Source organism: Dendroctonus ponderosae, unplaced genomic scaffold (genome assembly GCF_020466585.1).
Source record: "Dendroctonus ponderosae isolate FM_Combo_2020 unplaced genomic scaffold, Dpon_F_20191213v2 Dpon_F_20191213_7, whole genome shotgun sequence".
Lineage (NCBI taxonomy): Eukaryota > Metazoa > Arthropoda > Insecta > Coleoptera > Curculionidae > Dendroctonus > Dendroctonus ponderosae.
The window spans coordinates 4,343,239-4,360,444 of NW_026018916.1; the positions used below are offsets into that span (position 1 = coordinate 4,343,239).

Genomic DNA, 17,206 nt, shown 5'->3' on the forward strand with positions numbered 1-17,206 from the left:
GAATGACGTACAAATGAGCGTTCTTGCTCATTTTGCCTCCGAGAAATGAGCAAAAACGGGACGGAAAACATGGAATTTTGGCATAATCTTGCACCCAAGTGTCTGATATTCAAATCTCGCTTTCTGAGTCAAAACTACTCGAATTTCCTCACTCACGTTGCTACGACTGAATCGACATTTCAATTCTCTATCCAACTATGCCAAAACGAAATGTGTGGCTCGAATGGTTCTTGAGAAACTTCGAAAAAAGCAGCGTCATGTTCAAGTGGATTTTGCAACTCAAAAAAAACCACGCAAATCTAAAACTTCTTGAATTCAAGCATTTTTTGAGAAAACTGCCAACAATTCCCCATCCATGGTTCACTTTCTAAAAAGGCCATTTATTTCTGTCTAGAATGACGTACAAACGAGCGTTCTTGCTCATTTTGCTTCCGAAAAACATGCAAAACGGGACGGAAAACATAAAATTTTGCAATAATCTTGCGCCACCCTTGCACAAAACGACGTTCATTTTTCTAATTTCATAAACAACAGAAGACTGTATTTTTTCTACATAACCCCCCCCCTGACTTTAAAGCTGGATCCGCCCCTGGGTGTCATGTGCGCTTAATAGATCAAACTTAAAATGGGAAAATCAAAATGTTTGCTTGCTTAAAAGATGCAAGGGAAAATAAAAAAGGCCGATTTCAGAGCCAGAATCTATATTTTCTTAGTGACATATAAAAGTGTGGAAAATGGGACACCCTGTACTCTGCAGATTTCAGCAAAACACCGACGGAAATTGTATCGATGTTGAAACATCAAAGGAATTTGCCGCGGCTCAGGCTCGGCTTGGGCTCGGCTCGTCAGATCTAGACGCACCATTTAGAGTGATAATTTGGGTTTTTTAGGCAGAGCTGTTGAAACTTAAACTGGAACGAGCCGCCACTCTAGTAGACTGTCTGGCAGGTGAACGGCAAAGATGGGAAGAAACGGTAAAAACTCTGGATCTAAAATACACATTTTTACCGGGCGATTGTCTATTGGCGACCGCTTTTATATCGTATTTGGGACCTTTTGTCAGCGTCTACCGAGACGAGCTGATCATCATGTGGCAAAAATATGCAAGTCAATGAAAAAACGCCTCGAAATTAACACACACTGATCACACACATGACGATATTTAGATGGTCACATTGGAAATTCCAACGTCCCAGGACTTCAACGTTATCCAGTTTCTGAGCGATCCGACAACGATCCGGGAGTGGAACATTCAGGGCCTGCCGGCCGATAATTTCAGCACAGAAAATGGGATTATTGTTACAACTGGGTCGCGATGGCCTTTGGTTATTGATCCGCAATGTCAGGCACAAAAATGGATCAAAGCTATGGAGGGAAAGAACAATTTGCAGGTAAACCGGGCAAATATTTTAGTGGGGCGATTCTTGAAGGCGTTTTATGAACTTATATGGGAAACGTCCAAATTTTGCATATACAACAGGGTGGTAAAATGGGCGAAAAAAATCAACATCAGATGCGATTTGAATTAGATTTTTTAGATTTTGAGTCTTTTTAGATTCAACTGCGTTCTTTAGCCTACAAAATGTTGAAGCCCCAGTCGACCTGCATTAGAAATTACAAATTTTTAGACCAACAGTTACAATGGTAGCAAAACTCATGATCGAATGCGATTCCAATTAAATTTAAACCAGATTTAGACAAGTCTTTCCTTTAGATGGTAAAAATTTCAAGTTCGCACTCACTCTGCATTAGAAGTTAGGAATTTTTATTAGAGAGCTTGCAGTTGCGTGAAAACGTACATTTTTATCCCAAAATTTACAGTGGGAATAAAAATCAGGATCTCATGCGATTTGAATACAATTTTCAACAGTTGTAGATGCCTTCTATAGATGGTAAAAATTTCCTATCACCATTTGCTCTGAATTAGACGTTGCGATTTTTTATTCAAGAGCTTGCAGTTGCGCAAAAAAGTCAATTGTTTGACCAATTTACAAGGGAAACAAAAATCAGCATCTGATGCGAGCGACTCAAATTAAGTTTTGGGAATATTTAGACTGAACTGGTTTTCTCAATATGGCAAAGTTTTAAGTCTCCGCTCGCTTTCCATTAGAAACGAACAATTTTCAACTCAATTTCCAGGTGATCGACTTTGGAATGCCCAACTTCATGGCAACGGTGGAAAAAGCTGTTCAGTTCGGCCATCCGGTTCTGCTTCAGAACATTTCTGAGCATATGGATCCATCCATTAATCCCATTCTAGCCAAGGCTATAGTGAGGCAGGGCGGCCAGAATATGATTAAAGTGAGGACTCGAATTCGTCAAGTTTCTGGATTGATTTTTTGTTATCGACAGCTGGATGATAAATTCGTCTCCTACGACGATAAGTTCAAGTTTTTTGTTACCACCAAGCTGACCAACCCCCACTATGCGCCGGAGGTTTCGACCAAGACCACAATGGTGAACTTTGCGGTGAAAGAACAGGGTCTGGAGGCGCAGCTTTTGGGCATTGTGGTTCGCAAGGAAAAGCCGCAACTGGAGGAGCAAAAGGACGAGCTGGTGATGACAATTGCAACAGGTCCAGAGCTGGTTTATGATGGGTTCAGTTGCTGATGATGATTGTTTGATGCAGGCAAAAGAACTCTGCAGGACTTGGAGAACGAACTGCTGCGCCTCCTGAACGAAACCAGAGGTTCGCTTTTGGAGGATGCTGCGTTGTTTAACACGCTGCAAACGTCCAAAGCGACAGCAGAAGCGGTGTTTAAAAGTCTGGAAGTGTCTGAAAAAACGGAGATTCAAATTGATGCTGCAAGAGAGGTAATGTAATGGGCTGGATCTTTTAGATCTTAGCCAAAGTCTCGCCCAAATAAACAGACTTTTTGGTTGATTTGCTTGATATTCTAGGGATACAGGCCATGTGCGAAACGAGCGGCTATTCTATTCTTCGTGCTGAATGACATGGGAAACATCGACCCAATGTACCAGTTTGCCCTGGACGCCTACATTTTCCTGTTCAGTAAGTCCATAGCCAAAAGTCCCAAATGTGCAGTTTTACAAGATCGCATCAATGCGCTGAACGAGTATCACACGTTTTCCGTTTACCGGTAAGCAAGTCACCACTTTAACCGCTTACTTTCTGATTTTTTCTCGTCACTTTGCTGATTCTTACATTTTTCTTAGGAACACATGTAGAGCTCTGTTCGAAAAACACAAGCTCCTTTTTTCGTTCCACATGTGCATAAAGATTCTGACCGCTCAAGGAAAAATTGTTGTAAACGAGTACGCGTTTCTGTTGAAGGGCGGCGTTGTGCTGGATAGAGAAAATCAGATGGAAAATCCATGTGCAGGTAACGAAAGTGAAAAATTATAATAAGGAATAATTTAAAAATTAATCATTGATTTATCAATAAATGGGTCAACCAGTTCAACCAACCACAAGTCGTGCAAAGTGCGACCAAACCAAGGTGTAACCAAAATTGCGTGTAAAACTAGCTGAAAAGACTCAGGATTCCGGGCAATATTTTTCAACCTTTCAGCAGCTTTAGAGTCAAGGTTTTTCTAACGATAGTGAACAATTCCAGTTCTTGTTTTATTTGGTTTGAAAAATCCGATTTTTTTAAGATTGAGCGCAATTCTGTGCAAGCATGTCTTTTGACATATATTTTACTAAGCTGGTAAAAATCAGAATTTTTGACAATTTTCAACACTTTCAGTGTCTTCCGTGCCAACATTCTTCCTAAGATGGTAATAATTTTAAATTGCTGCTTGTTTAATTTGAAAGACGCGAAGTTTTAAAGAAAAGAGCGCGTTTGAGTAAATCCTCTTTTTAAGACCGGTGTTAACTATGCTGCTAAAAATCAATATTTCCGCCAATTTGTTTAAAAATTTCCGAATTTTGATACACAAGTGTCTGCTAAGGGTACTCAAAGGAAAATTTTCAAATCGCTTAATTCTTTGGTTTCGAATATATGATTTCTTAAGTTGGGTTGAAGAAAACATCCATTTTTGAATCGGGATTTAATAAACTTTCAAAAATCAGTAGTATGGGTAATTTTTATGAAACTGTGGGCATAGATAGAGTCACGTTTTTTCTAAAGATCGTGAGAATTTCAATTTGTTATTATCTTTAGTTTGGAAGATGCGATTTTTTTTCAATAAAGAGTGCACTTGAGTGAAACGCCCATTTTGAAACTGTATAAATTTTCAATTTGCTGTTTACCTTAGTTTGGAAGAATCGATTTTTTCAAAGGAGCGCGACGTTGAGGAAAAACATTGTAGCTTTCCTGGTTTAAATCAGGTTTGAGATACTTGGGCGTCAATTGTTCTACCAAGAACAAAAAAAGAAGAGCGCAAAATTTCCTACAAATCGGGCAGAATTTCACAATATTTTGATTATTTCGTACTTTTATAAGAGTTGCACGTACAGTGCCAGATGTTCAGCAAAATTTTGAATCCCTCTGTAAATACAAGTCTTCATTTTACCTTCAATTTTTTTATTTCTAGCCTGGTTGAACGAAATAGCTTGGGACAATATAACCGAAATGGACAAGTTGCAAGGTTTTCACGGTGTTATCGATTCCTTTGAACAGTACTCAAGAGATTGGTACAATTGGTACACGCATACTGAGCCCGAAACGCTTCCACTTATAGGCACAGAAGTTCATGTGGAAATTCTCCCAATGGCTAATTGAGTGGATTTTAGGAGAATGGGATGGAATCTGCAACGAATTCCAAAAGATGTTGTTCGTGCGATCGCTGAGAACTGACCGGGTGTCTTTTTGCATCTCAAATTTCATTGTGAACCAATTGGGACCCCAATTCGTCGAACCTCCGGTTCTAGGTAGGGTTTATGCAACTGGAAAAGCACTTGATGAAGGAGGCAAAATTTTTCAGATGTAAAGGCTGTTTTGGACGAATCAGTGCCGCAAACTCCGCTGATTTTCGTGCTCTCGCCCGGAGTGGATCCGACTTCAGGATTGATTCAGCTTGCAGAAACGGCGAAAATGACCTCAAGGTTTCAGTCCCTAAGCTTGGGCCAAGGCCAGGCTCCAATAGCTACCAAGTAACCGACATCGGGAGTGAAAAAGCTTCGATTCTCTATCCAGGTTTCAGACTGTTGCAGACTGGAGCCAGAGAAGGCCAGTGGGTGTTCTTGGCCAACTGCCACTTGTCGCTGAGCTGGATGCCCAAACTGGATAAAATCGTGGAAATTCTCCAAACCGGCAAAGTGAACCCGAAGTTTCGATTGTGGCTCAGTTCCAGTCCTCATCCAGACTTTCCCATTTCGATTCTACAAGCCGGTATTAAGATGACAACTGAACCCCCTAAAGTAAGCGATTGACCAAGACTTTTGCGATCTTGGTCTTGTTCTTGCACACACACAGTTTCGCTTTTAAATCAGGCGTAGAATTAATTCAATAATAAAACTTTTTTTTCTGACTGCGTGTAACTGTTATTGTTTTTTTTTTCTTTCCTGGGTTTCAGTCAAAATGAAAAAAATGTTCATATCATTCCCAGGAAAGAAAAATATAATAACTAAAAGATAATAATAACCAAAAGGCAGCAAAAATAATCTCAGACTGTTTGCTAGACAGTAATGATCTTGAATAGGACTTTCACGGTTTTTACCATTCATTAAAATGTTTTTTTTCAGGGAATAAAAGCCAACTTGAAACGCCTCTACCAGCTGCTGACCGAAGAGCAGTTCAGCGCCTGTCAGCATCCGGAAAAATACAAAAAGCTGCTGTTTGGTCTCTGTTTCTTCCACTCCATTCTGCTGGAGCGAAAGAAGTTCCAACAGTTGGGCTGGAATGTGGTTTACAGCTTCAACGATTCGGACTTTGAAGTGTCGGAGAATTTGCTCCAAATCTATCTGGACGAATACACGGAAAACACTCCTTGGGACGCCTTGAAGTATCTGATTGCAGGCGTCAGCTACGGCGGCCACGTTACGGACGACTGGGATAGGAGATTGCTGACCACCTACATCAATCAGTACTTTTGCGAGGATGCTCTTAATGTGCCTTATTTCAGGTAATTTAACGGCAGCATTAAAGCGAAGCCCAGTCAGGACATTGACTAAGAGTAACTTAATTCCTTCATCAATTTTTTGCGCAAAAACTGTGAATTTTGCAAGGAGCACAAGAATATCGAGAAAGGTTTATTGCAACCACTCAAAAAAAAATCAGTTGATTTCAGCAACCAAGTAAAAAGATCTGGCAGTTTTGTACCAAGACATTCAAGAATTCCTCACTTGCCCACGCGTGCCTCATCAAAACATGAATCTTACATCAGAACAAATTCAAAATTATTTCAGAAAAGATAATTTTATTTGAAGAACTGTCCATCAATAGCCGAAGACCCAGACACTTTTTCTCAACAAATGTTGGGTCAGATCATCTTCTTCTGAGGCAAAGAATGTCCATCTAGTATCCTTTTTCAGATTATCCTTATTGAGGATAATCCTACTATGTGCCTCGTGATGGTTCCTTGCAGTCCTACCAAGACTACATCACCCTACTTCCTACTATCGCGTGCCTCATCAAAACATGAATCTTACATCAGAACAAATTCAAAATTATTTCAGGAAAGATAATTTTATTTGAAGAACTGTCCATCAATAGCCGAAGACCCAGACACTTTTTCTCAACAAAAGTTGGTCAGATCGTCTTCTTCTGAGGTAAAGAATGTCCATCTAGTATCCTCATTGAGCACCTACTATGGTTCCTTGCAGCCCTACCAAGACATCACCCTACTTCATACTATCGCGTGCCTCATCAAAACATCAATCTTACATCAGAACAAATTAAAAATTATTTCAGGAAACATAATTTTTTTGAAGAACTTTGTTCATCAATTGCCGTAGACCCAGACACTTTTTCTCAACAAATGTTGGGTCAGATCGTCTTCTTCTGAGGCAAAGAATGTCCATCTAGTATCCTTTTTCAGATTATCCTCATTGAGCACCTACTATGTGCCTCGGGATGGATCCCTGCAGTCCTACCAAGATTACATCACCCTACTTCCTACTATCGACAGGCCGGAAGCTTTCGGCCAACATCCCAATGCCGATATTACGTCTCTGATCTCTGAGGCGCGCAATCTATTCGAAACCCTGATGTCGCTGCAAATCCAGGTGACTCAGATCAGATCAGGGACAAGCGTCCAGTAGCGAAGACTTGTGGTTTTCAGAGCGCAACAGCTGCAGGCGAGTCCAAGGAATCCAAGGTGTCCAAATTGGCTGCTGATGTTCTCTCGAAGGTGCCCAAACCGATCGATTATGAGAACACGGACAAGCTGACTGGGGTGAACAAAACGCCTCTGGATGTGGTGCTTTTGCAGGAGATTCAACGGTTGGCAACGGATGTTTTCGCCCATATTATGCGCTATTGCCCATTTGCTTTGCTAGCTACAACAACCTGCTGAATTTGATGAATTCGTCGCTGCAAGACCTGCAAAAGGGCATCAAAGGGCTGGTGGTCATGTCTGCGGAACTGGAGGAAATATTCACGTGCATGTTTGAAGGCCGGGTGCCTTCCGCATGGTTAAAGGGTGAGTTCGTTTGTGATCTGAAAGAAATTTTTGCTGATTTCTCAATTTGATTGATCCATCAGCTTATCCCTCGTTGAAACTGTTGGGTTCTTGGACCAGAGACTTGATGGCCAGAGTGGACCACTTTACGACATGGGCCGTAACTACTCATCCACCCATGCTCTTCTGGCTGGCCGCCTACACTTTTCCCACAGGATTTTTAACTGCCGTTCTGCAGGTACTCGCCATATCTCAATAATCTTCAGGAACAACTACCAACTTCAATGCCTACCATTCAGACGGCAGCCCGACAAAACGAAGTTCCCATTGACTCGCTGAATTGGGAGTTTACGGTGCTCTCGGTTGAGGAAACCTCAATACAGCAACCCCCAGAGTCTGGGGTTTATGTGCGAGGCACCTTCTTGGAGGGGGCTGGATGGGACCGGAAAAACGCTATACTAATCGAGCCGCAGCCCATGCAGTTGGTCTCAGTGATGCCGCTAATTCATTTCAAACCGGTGGAGCAAATTAAGAAGAAATCCAAAGGTAATGATAGACTTTAGTGGAAACTGTTCCACCCTGCAAGTTCTCCACGATCCGAATCTGTATTTTTTTCCATTTAATCGAACACGAAACTGAACTAGCAGGAAAATTGTAGGTCTGTACTTATGCCCAGTGTACTATTTCCCGATCCGAACTGGAGCAGCAAACAGGCCTGCTTATGTTGTGGCCGTGGACCTAAAGTGTGGCATGGAAGGCTCCGATTACTGGATAAAAAGGGGCACCGCACTATTACTTAGTTTAGCCATTTAATTTTACTAGCATTTTCAGTTCAATTTCCCGTTTCTCATCGATGATTAATTAAACGTTTAACTGGATAATGTTCATTCGGGGGCCTACACGATTTCATTGGGCTTAGCAGATTGTAAACAATTAGTTCATTAATCTAATAAAGAAAAAAAACAACAAAAAATTAATATTCTTTTTGGATTACCAATACTTGCTTGGAAATCCCAGTTTTTTATTGTATCCCGTACAACCCCAGGTGTTTAATTGGGTTTTCGGGTTACAGTCTGTGTAGATTGTAACCCGATAATCCTAAAACTTTTTACGCTGCCGCATGGATACTTTCTTGGACTTTCTTCCAAGTGGCCAATGGGCCGTGCGCAGGCCTGTACTGGACATTGCAGCCATCAGGAGCGAGCCTGCCCTGGGCCTTCAGGTCTTCGTACTCGTCCCTTTCGTACTTGGTGAATCCGTATTTCTTGGAAACGTAGATCTTCTGACGTCCAGGGAACTTGAACTTGGCACGACGCAAAGCCTCGATAACCTGGGCCTTGAATTTGTCGGTCGAACGCACACTCATGATGGGTTGTCCAATGCGGACACGAGCCACCGTTCCTTGAGGTTTTCCGAAAGCTCCCCTCATTCCAGTCTGGAGCCTGTGGGGAAAACCCGGGGTTAAACCTCCGAATGTTCCCAGATGGTGCAGTATAAATACCTATCAGCTCCAGCACAGGACAACATCTTGTTGATTCGGATCACATGGAATGGATGAAGTCGCATGCGAATATGGAACTGGTCTTTACCACAGTTTTTAACTAGGTACTTGTTGCAACAGATACGGCCAGCTTCTAGGGCTTCGGAGCTAGAATAAGTATGCTTTTAGCTTCTACAGAAGACTTTGCTGGTCTTGAATTTTACCTCAACTGTTCGTATTCATCAGAAACTAGATGCACGCACAACGGGAAATCGTCGACAAAGGCCCTCTTCTTGCCCAAGTCGAAAATACGGATTTTGGGATCGGGGACACCCCGACAGAACCGCGATTTTGGGTAGGGTTTGTTCTTACAATACCGGTAACTAGAAGGAAATGTATATTTTAATTGCTTTCACATTGCCAGGTATATAATATAAGCTTTCCTAAAGTGCAACTATCCACATTCAGTGTGATTGAGGTTACATTTTCAGCAACACTTGCAGATAACAAATTGGCACTTTTTTTATAGCTAAATAAACTACGCAGCACCAAGGCCCATACTGAACCCCGCTGCAAACTATGGTTTTTAAGCAAAAAATCGACTTACCATCTTGCGGGACGACGACCCATTTTTGTCGCCTAAAATCAAGAAAAAACACACTCTTAGTAAATAAATATAGGACAGGTCGATTTAAACTATTATACCACAATCTGATTTCAACAATTTACGGGAAATTTCTGAGAGGATTAAAGAAATATTTAAGGAAATTCATCCACCTTACCTAAAGTTCCTCTTACCGCAAGTCAATGAAAGAAGCTGTCAAATGTTTGCTGTTGTTTGGTTCTTAATGCGACAGTTGACAGCACTGCAATCAGGACCTCTATTGATTGCAAGCGAATTAACGGAGCTGTGATTGCGAAAATTTGCTCTACTGAGGTTATTTCCATTAATGAGCCTAAAATCTATACAATTAAATTACAAATTTGTAATGTTAACTATATATAGTCAATGTTTTTATGTAAAAATGCCCAGCTTCGAAAGCTGAAAGTTATTGGTATTTGCCCATTTTCAACGTCTTCACGAGGTGGCGCCGCAGTGAACTCTTAACTGGCGTATTTCTGACCGTTATTTATCTGAGGTTATGTTTATTTGAGCCTTCAACATCAAATTAACATTTGTAAATACTGCTGTACTATCAGTTTGTTCTTTTCTATTATTATATCGAAAAAAGTAAATATTTGCGTGAACATTCTGCTACACAATAATATGATGCAACATGTTCCAATAGAATGATAAGAAGCATGGCCGATGTGGACGTGAGACAGGGGCTTAGGAAGGTTTTGGGGCAAGTGCAAGTAGCTGCAGGTAACCGCAGTCCCGATCTTCAAGATGTAAAGCCCCGTTTAGTTGCGGTGAGCAAGATTAAGCCGGCCGAGCTAATTTTGCAGGCCTACGAAGAAGGTGCGCCTTTATGGTACGAAAGACTTGTATACAATAGACTGCACTTATTCCAGGTCAGAGACATTTCGGGGAGAACTACGTGCAGGAGCTAGAAGAGAAAGGTCACAATTCTTTGATTTTGAAAAACTGCAAAGATATCAAATGGCACTTTATTGGCCATCTGCAATCCAACAAAGTAAACAAGGTTCTCGCAGTGCCCAATTTGTTTATGATTGAAACTGTGGATTCCAAGAAGCTGGCGACACAGTTGAATAAAAACTGGCCTAATTTCAACCCCGATTCGAAGCTGAATATCATGATACAAGTGAATACCAGTGGAGAACAAGAGAAAAATGGCATTAATCCATCGGAGGTTCAGGGCCTGACTGAGTATGTGCTTAAAGAGTGCACTAATCTAAGGTAGGCTCTTGCATATTAAATATCAAAGCAACTAACACCATTCGCCAAGGCTGTACTGATTTGTTAGATTAGATGGGCTTATGACCATTGGACAGTTTGGGTACGACCTGGCTAAAGGACCCAATCCAGACTTTGTGTGCTTGAAACAATGCCGGGATGATGTTTGTAAGAAATTGGGCCTGAACTGGAAAGATATTGGGCTTTCCATGGGAATGTCCGATGATTTTGAGCATGCTATTCAGCTTGGCAGCACCAATGTCAGGGTGGGCACATCTATTTTTGGTCACCGACCGAAGAAAGCTTGAGAGATAGTGCTAATGTTGTAAAATTATTTAAAATATATCATATAAATAAACCAACTTACGAAAGTATCATAAAAATTWAAGTGAGGTTATTTTGCGGTTGACAATGTCACCCCTATGGGTATCTAKATRAAGACRASTGMACMRWGKGMMRWGTCAYCAAGAGTGWAATGAAAAAAASTGTAACTTGAGCTCGTCTTTCTCTATGAACTTGAGTGGATACGCACTAGTGAGTAGTCTSTAGACTACCTTTTTTTCGTTTCTCGTTAAAAAGTTCGAAAATCTCAATTTACCASAGTAATAAAGTTAAGTTTTCCGTCGCTTTAAWRCTGCGAGCAGCATAAAGCAATGAMAAATCATGAGCTGTRAATATGGATCTGCCATTTTCTTAAACTATATTGAATCTTGAATCTGGATYGGCCATTTGAGAAGACTTTATCTAATRWATAATACACGCTYCAAATTSMTTGGTAAAKATTTGSAAAAAACMTTAGCGACCCCAGCTTAATACGGTACCAAGTTCACCCATTGTATAGCCACCWYTCTYATTTTAMTTAYTCTCGAGRCACAGWTCACRCAGATTAGAGAGATAACCTCTGCGATCWGTGGTGCATACGCACATGACGTCTTTCACATGGCTAACGTCAAMCGCGTTTAACACACTTTGTTTTTGTTATTACATGGTTATAACTTTAATTAACTGAAAAATACGCATTTCTTATTGATTTTGGCAAAAAGCATAATGAGTTATCGTGTAGAACCAGACAAAGATACGAGATTTCACTCTTTCTACACGGAGGTAGGTTTATTTGTATTCCAGTTGTGTCCATTCTCTAGAAACTGTTTGCAGGTGAAAGAAATCGAGAAAAGAGATTCGGTTTTAACACCCAAGCAACAAATTGAACGGCTTTTAAGACCTGGTTCCACTTACAGAAACCTGAACCCGTTCGATGTCCTGCAAGTCGAGCCGAACACATCCTTGGAGGAAATCAAGAAGAAGTATAGGAGGCTTTCAATTCTGGGTGAGTATACTGCTGTGTTTTTAACGTACAGCTTCTAGATAAGCTCAATATGATTGAGGCGGATACATAAGTGCAAAACCATTTATTTGGATGTTTGTCTTCAGTAGTTTGGATCTTTTAAAGGACCCAATTTCCTCACGTTCCTTTTTAATTAATTGATTGCACTCATGGATGAAAAAAGAATGAGAAAAATCGTTGTTTTCAAATACCTTAAATGTTCTGTAAAGAACAGCTTTCTGTTGTCATTCATTATGGTTAATTATTCAAAATTGCAGTACATCCTGACAAGAATCAAGACGACTCCGATAGAGCTCAACAGGCCTTCGAGGCAGTGAACAAGGCATGGAAAACTTTGGAGAATGAGGAATCCAGGAAAAAGTGTATGGATATCATTGAAGAGGCTGTTGGTCGTACAGATGTTATGGTAAGTTGACACTCACTGTACTCATTCCAGATGTTTTTTGCAAACATTTTCTAAACCTTAACTTCAGTAGTCATTAATTTCAGTTCGTTCAGTAATATAATAATACATAAAAACTCTTTTCCTAAAGATGTGTTCTATGGGGGGTTTGGCAGCTTAAATATAATCTTCGACATCGTTTCAGGGGAGGTTTTGTCTTTAACGGGTGCAGATGTAAAAGATCGAAACGTTGATCAGATACATCCGTAAATCAATATATATTTTTTTCTTTACTGCTTCGCAACGTTTTCGTTTTTTTTATTTCCTGAATGTATTTAAAAATTAATCTTCCTTTAGTGTTAAATGTTTCTCTATCTGTAAAAGCTAAAAACTGAAATTGTTTGCTTTTATTGCAAGAATTGAAGAAGTCGTCCCTCTGGGAAAATTCAAAAATTGCTCCTTCCTTTTTCCTTCTAAGAGCAATCACCGGGCTTTTCCTTGCTTTTAGTCATAGAGAAAAAGGTATCATCAAATAAAAGTTTAAAAAATGCTCTTCCCCGGAAACTTTTACTATCATAAAAGTCGCCGGTGCTTTGTTGAGACGATATTTTGTTTATTGATTCAGCTGACCGAGAAGAGGAAAAAAGCAAAAAAAGAAGGCAAACCAGGAATACCTGAAGATGATCCTGAAAAGTATAAGCACGCAATCTACGTGTTAACGATGAAACTGTTTGCGGACTTGGAAAGAAAACGGCGAGAATTGGCCGATCGCGACATGGAGGAACGGAAAAGAAAGCGAGAAACCGAAATTGAAGAAGAGGAGAACGCAAAGGCTCAAAAAGAGTGGCAGAAAAACTTTGAGGAATCGAGACAGAACAGAGTGAACAGTTGGCAGAGCTTTCAAGCTCAAGGCAAGAAGAAAAGTAAGAAACTGAAGGTGTTCAAGCCGCCGAAAAACAAGCCAGAGTCAAGGTAAAATCAGAACCCTAAATTAAGATTAAGTAGATAATTTGTTATGGTTAGACGATAGTAAAAAGAGTGTGACACGCTTCTATTCTTCATGAGTTAAGCGAAGTTTCAACCGAATGGTTGGCTTTTCAAACGATTTTTTGAAGAGCGATTTTCTAATACTTTATCAATTCATTCAGATACTTATTTTTCTTTGATACTGAGACTAACCCGTCCCGATTAATTTTTTCGAACCCTTTATCGCTCAGCAAAAATGGGGGCTTCAACTAATTTAAGTTCAGTTCAATTCGCGCTGTTTGCAGCAACTGAAAAATACTGATGTACATATGATTGATATGGAATAAAACTTCCTAAAAAACGATAAAAGGTTTACTTACCCGTTCCTACGATTGAAAATCAGAACCCAAAATATTGCTGATTACTAGAAGAGAAGTGAGAAACTGGTGAGTAGTTTGTCATGAAAAAGTCTCCGCATTTTCAACCCTGAACTAACGCCCATGTTTTATCCCTCACTAGTCTTAAAATAACGTTGGTGGAAAGGTTCAGAAATTCTCAAACATGCTTAGGCTTTCACTAGAAGGCATTTACAACGTACAAGTGCTGAAGATTCGTTAATATTTAAACTTTTCTCTCAGCAGAAGGTACTCAATCCATTTTATTTATCACATTAGAAGAACGCGCTGTTAAAAACCCAGTCATTTCATAAAAACTATTTATTATTTGAATAATTAAGAAAATATATGCATCGTTTTCTCAGACACTTTACAGCTAAAACATGTTTATAAACTAGAGAACATCTTAACAAGAATATTAAACCATTTAAGATAGACTATACAGAGACTTGAAAACCATCGCATTTAGAATAATTGTTGGAAGATGTACATTGACTTGTTCGAGGCTCTGTATTACACATTAAAAACGTTAGCAAATATTTGACACTGCATTTGAATCCTTGAGTATTAACATTAAAATTTGTTTGATTCATTTCGAGCTAGAAACCAGTTTTGCTAGGTTTACAATAGTTAGTCTTCGATCTCATTATCGGATAATGATAACAATATAAAATACGTAAAAGCTCTTTAAAACTACAAAACCAGCTCGGGCACGATCATTGAACTCCAACTAGCTGTGTTGTATATACATTCACACTTAGTAAAATTTAAGTACATTCTATATAGGGGTGATGGAACTTGAATTATCGGTTTCATATTATTGCGCGATAACTAATGGTCTATATTTCTAAAAAAGGGCCACAAATTGCACATAGTACAGAGTGACCCCCTTATAGTAGACAATTTATGTATATTTATAAAACATTACTTCAAATACAAAATGATTGAGTTGGAAATATATCACATGACTTCTAGTAATCCTCCAGTCGGAATTGCGAAGTCTTCCTACGTTAGCCGTGGCGTTACCGAGGCTCTCAAAGGGAGGCATCCTTCCACCCAGAAGTTCGGCCTCTCCAACATGCTTTTCCATAAATTCAGCTCCTTGCCAGTAGAATCCATCCATTCTACCGACTTTCCGTAATACTTGCCTAGATGTTCCAGAACCAGTGGGTCAGTCAGTCAAAAAGAAACGCTTGCGAACTTACCTGTTCCTAAGGAAAAGCGCACCATTCCCAGGAACTCATTGCTGGCAAGCCGATCGTGGTCCCAAACGGTCAATTCGAGACTCCGTTCGGCTAATTCCTGCAGAGTAACGTCTTCGTAGACAAACGTGTGGTTCCATACGGGGTTAACGGTTTTCTTCACTACTGGAGTTTTCTGCTTTGCATGGCGGCCTTTGTCAGGCAACAAGTAGCTGCAAAACCCCACGTTTAGTTAGCGTCGAAATTTTCCGACAATTCACAACCTTTTGCAGAACGGGTCTGATGATCCGTTCGCTTTCACGGCAGTGAGGGCTTTGGCTTCTTTGACCAATATGTGTAGCGAGCCTCTGGATCTCTTGCCTTTCTTGTGCACGGTCATATCCGGCGGAATAAACTTCAGACAGACTATGATATCGCCTTTAAATGATAACATATCGTCGAAGGGTTCAGACTAGAATAAACCCAGAAGTTAGAACAAGCCCAATGCGCCAATTGCCAGCCTTTACCCTTTCTTGGAGATTGTACCATTTCGGGGTGGGGTCATCGAACACTTTATTCTCTAAAGCCATCGTGACCTCTCCAAGAAAGTCGTTTCTGCCAAACATATCCGAGTGCCACACTGAAAGCCAAAGAGTGCGGATTTCCAGCTCATTGATCGACATGTGGAACTTCAGGCACTCATCAAAAACAGGGTTGAGCGTGTGCTTTTTCACTTTGGTCTTCCGTTTGCCCGACTTGGATTTGTCGGGTAGCAGATAAACCTGGAAATCGGAACATATTGAAACAACATTCGCCTTCAGAAGGAAAAGACTTCCTACCTTTACATACGGATCAGATCGGTTCCTTTTCACATCGACAGGGGCGAGGTCTTTGCACTGTTTGATCTGTATCTCCAGAGCCCCTGCTTTATAGTTGTACTGCAGGCCGAATTCAACTTGGCCCCGAACCGTTACAGAACCGTACCGGCCATCGCCTGCTCCTGAGTATACGCTGGCCATTGAGTCTGATCTTAGCTAGAAAAATTCAATAAAAAGCCTATAACTGGCTGTTATCAAGGGGCATTTCCTGCACAAAAAAAAATTATCATCGAAATACGAATTTCTTGTTGAAATACGAACAGAGTTGGCCATTGTGCACTATTGTTCCAATCAAGTACACATCTTGAGTGTGAAATCTACTTGCATTTGAAATGGTGACACACTCATTATGTTTTACAAAGCTTATCGGGAATTTTAGAAAACTATTGTTCTATTGATAATGACTAAGGTAATTCAACTGCGCCGAACACTGATATCAGAGTGACTTTAACAGAGATTCGTTGAGAAAACAATAAATTTACTCCGTTCGGCCAAAAATGGTCAATTCAATTGTACCTTTCACATACATTATTTTCACTTCGATGGTAGTACTCTTGATGCTGGCAATGAATTTTTCAGGGGTTTTACGATGCATTAAGATTTCTTCTTAATTTCCTTACGAAAAACACCTGATTGATCGCAGACGTATTTAAAACATTGCAAATTTCTGGCAAATTTTCCTTAAGTCCGATATTGTTATTTTTTACTTAATTAATTAATTAATTTTACTCTCATGATAGTAATCACAGTACTGACAATAAATTTTTCATTAATGTTACGATGCATCAACATTTCTTCTTAATTTACTTAAGAAAAAATATTCGCCTTTCAAACAATGTAAGATTTCTGGCAAAGTGCGTTGAAGAGAGCGCTTGCAGTAGAATTAAATGAATTTCACTTTCATGGTAGTACTCAGGGGCGGATTCAGCTTTAAATTCAGGGGGAGGGTTATGTAGAAAAAATACAGTCTTCTGTTGTCTATGAAATTAGAAAAATTATCGTCGTTTTGTGCAGGGGTGGCGGCAAGATTATTGCAAAATTTCATGTTTTCCGTCCCGTTTTGCATGTTTCTCGGAAGCAAAATGAGCAAGAACGCTTGTAAATGGCCTTTTTAGAAAGTGAACCATCGATAAGGAAATGTTGCAGTTTTCTCAAAAAATGCTTGAATTCAAGAAGTTTTAGATTTGCGTGGTT

The 17,206-nt window shown here is 40.1% G+C and overlaps 5 protein-coding genes across 7 annotated transcripts in view; 3 read left to right on the plus strand and 2 right to left on the minus strand.

Moving 5' to 3' along the window:
* The window catches only part of LOC109537731 (dynein axonemal heavy chain 2), a 25,530-nt gene extending 16,969 nt beyond the window's left edge, over nt 1-8,561 (plus strand). Inside the window, exons 36-53 of the mRNA XM_048668399.1 lie at nt 891-1,103; nt 1,167-1,391; nt 2,140-2,301; nt 2,353-2,575; nt 2,630-2,814; nt 2,902-3,101; nt 3,178-3,344; nt 4,501-4,647; nt 4,700-4,837; nt 4,891-5,059; nt 5,110-5,326; nt 5,651-6,030; nt 6,946-7,132; nt 7,189-7,349; nt 7,406-7,548; nt 7,611-7,765; nt 7,827-8,073; nt 8,186-8,561. Coding sequence (XP_048524356.1) covers nt 891-1,103; nt 1,167-1,391; nt 2,140-2,301; nt 2,353-2,575; nt 2,630-2,814; nt 2,902-3,101; nt 3,178-3,344; nt 4,501-4,647; nt 4,700-4,837; nt 4,891-5,059; nt 5,110-5,326; nt 5,651-6,030; nt 6,946-7,132; nt 7,189-7,349; nt 7,406-7,548; nt 7,611-7,765; nt 7,827-8,073; nt 8,186-8,340 — 3,474 coding nt within the window. The 3' untranslated portion in view covers nt 8,341-8,561. The remainder of the gene's footprint in view (nt 1-890; nt 1,104-1,166; nt 1,392-2,139; nt 2,302-2,352; nt 2,576-2,629; nt 2,815-2,901; nt 3,102-3,177; nt 3,345-4,500; nt 4,648-4,699; nt 4,838-4,890; nt 5,060-5,109; nt 5,327-5,650; nt 6,031-6,945; nt 7,133-7,188; nt 7,350-7,405; nt 7,549-7,610; nt 7,766-7,826; nt 8,074-8,185) is intronic.
* LOC109537744 (60S ribosomal protein L10) lies at nt 8,501-9,882 on the minus strand. Its single transcript, XM_019904613.2, has 5 exons — nt 9,790-9,882; nt 9,615-9,646; nt 9,232-9,390; nt 9,029-9,175; nt 8,501-8,969 (listed from the first exon to the last, which is right to left on the minus strand). Exons 2-5 carry the CDS (start codon nt 9,635-9,637, stop codon nt 8,636-8,638), a joined length of 663 nt encoding a protein of 220 aa, XP_019760172.1. The 5' UTR covers nt 9,638-9,646; nt 9,790-9,882; the 3' UTR covers nt 8,501-8,635.
* Nucleotides 9,883-10,137: 255 nt separating this feature from the next.
* On the plus strand, nt 10,138-11,248 carry LOC109537741 (pyridoxal phosphate homeostasis protein). 2 transcript variants are annotated; one of them, XM_019904611.2, is made up of 4 exons: nt 10,138-10,238; nt 10,297-10,469; nt 10,523-10,868; nt 10,936-11,248. In XM_019904611.2, the coding sequence occupies exons 2-4, from the start codon at nt 10,298-10,300 to the stop codon at nt 11,171-11,173; spliced, it is 756 nt and encodes a 251-aa protein (XP_019760170.2). In that variant the 5' UTR covers nt 10,138-10,238; nt 10,297; the 3' UTR covers nt 11,174-11,248. The 2 variants fall into 2 exon arrangements, with proteins under 2 accessions (XP_019760170.2, XP_019760169.2); XM_019904610.2 differs by having other exon boundaries at nt 10,143-10,469.
* A 480-nt stretch (nt 11,249-11,728) lies between these two features.
* Nucleotides 11,729-13,922, plus strand: LOC109537743 (dnaJ homolog subfamily C member 8). The gene is made up of 4 exons (XM_019904612.2): nt 11,729-11,969; nt 12,021-12,192; nt 12,468-12,616; nt 13,218-13,922. Exons 1-4 carry the CDS (start codon nt 11,913-11,915, stop codon nt 13,566-13,568), a joined length of 729 nt encoding a protein of 242 aa, XP_019760171.1. The 5' UTR covers nt 11,729-11,912; the 3' UTR covers nt 13,569-13,922.
* A 337-nt stretch (nt 13,923-14,259) lies between these two features.
* LOC109537735 overlaps nt 14,260-17,206 on the minus strand; it is a gene marked incomplete in the record, with an annotated part of 63,314 nt that continues 60,367 nt past the window's right edge. For both annotated transcript variants that reach the window (XM_048668400.1, XM_048668401.1), the window contains 5 exon segments: nt 14,260-15,101; nt 15,159-15,367; nt 15,419-15,606; nt 15,662-15,916; nt 15,974-16,168. In XM_048668400.1, the coding sequence (XP_048524357.1) occupies nt 14,959-15,101; nt 15,159-15,367; nt 15,419-15,606; nt 15,662-15,916; nt 15,974-16,168 (990 nt within the window).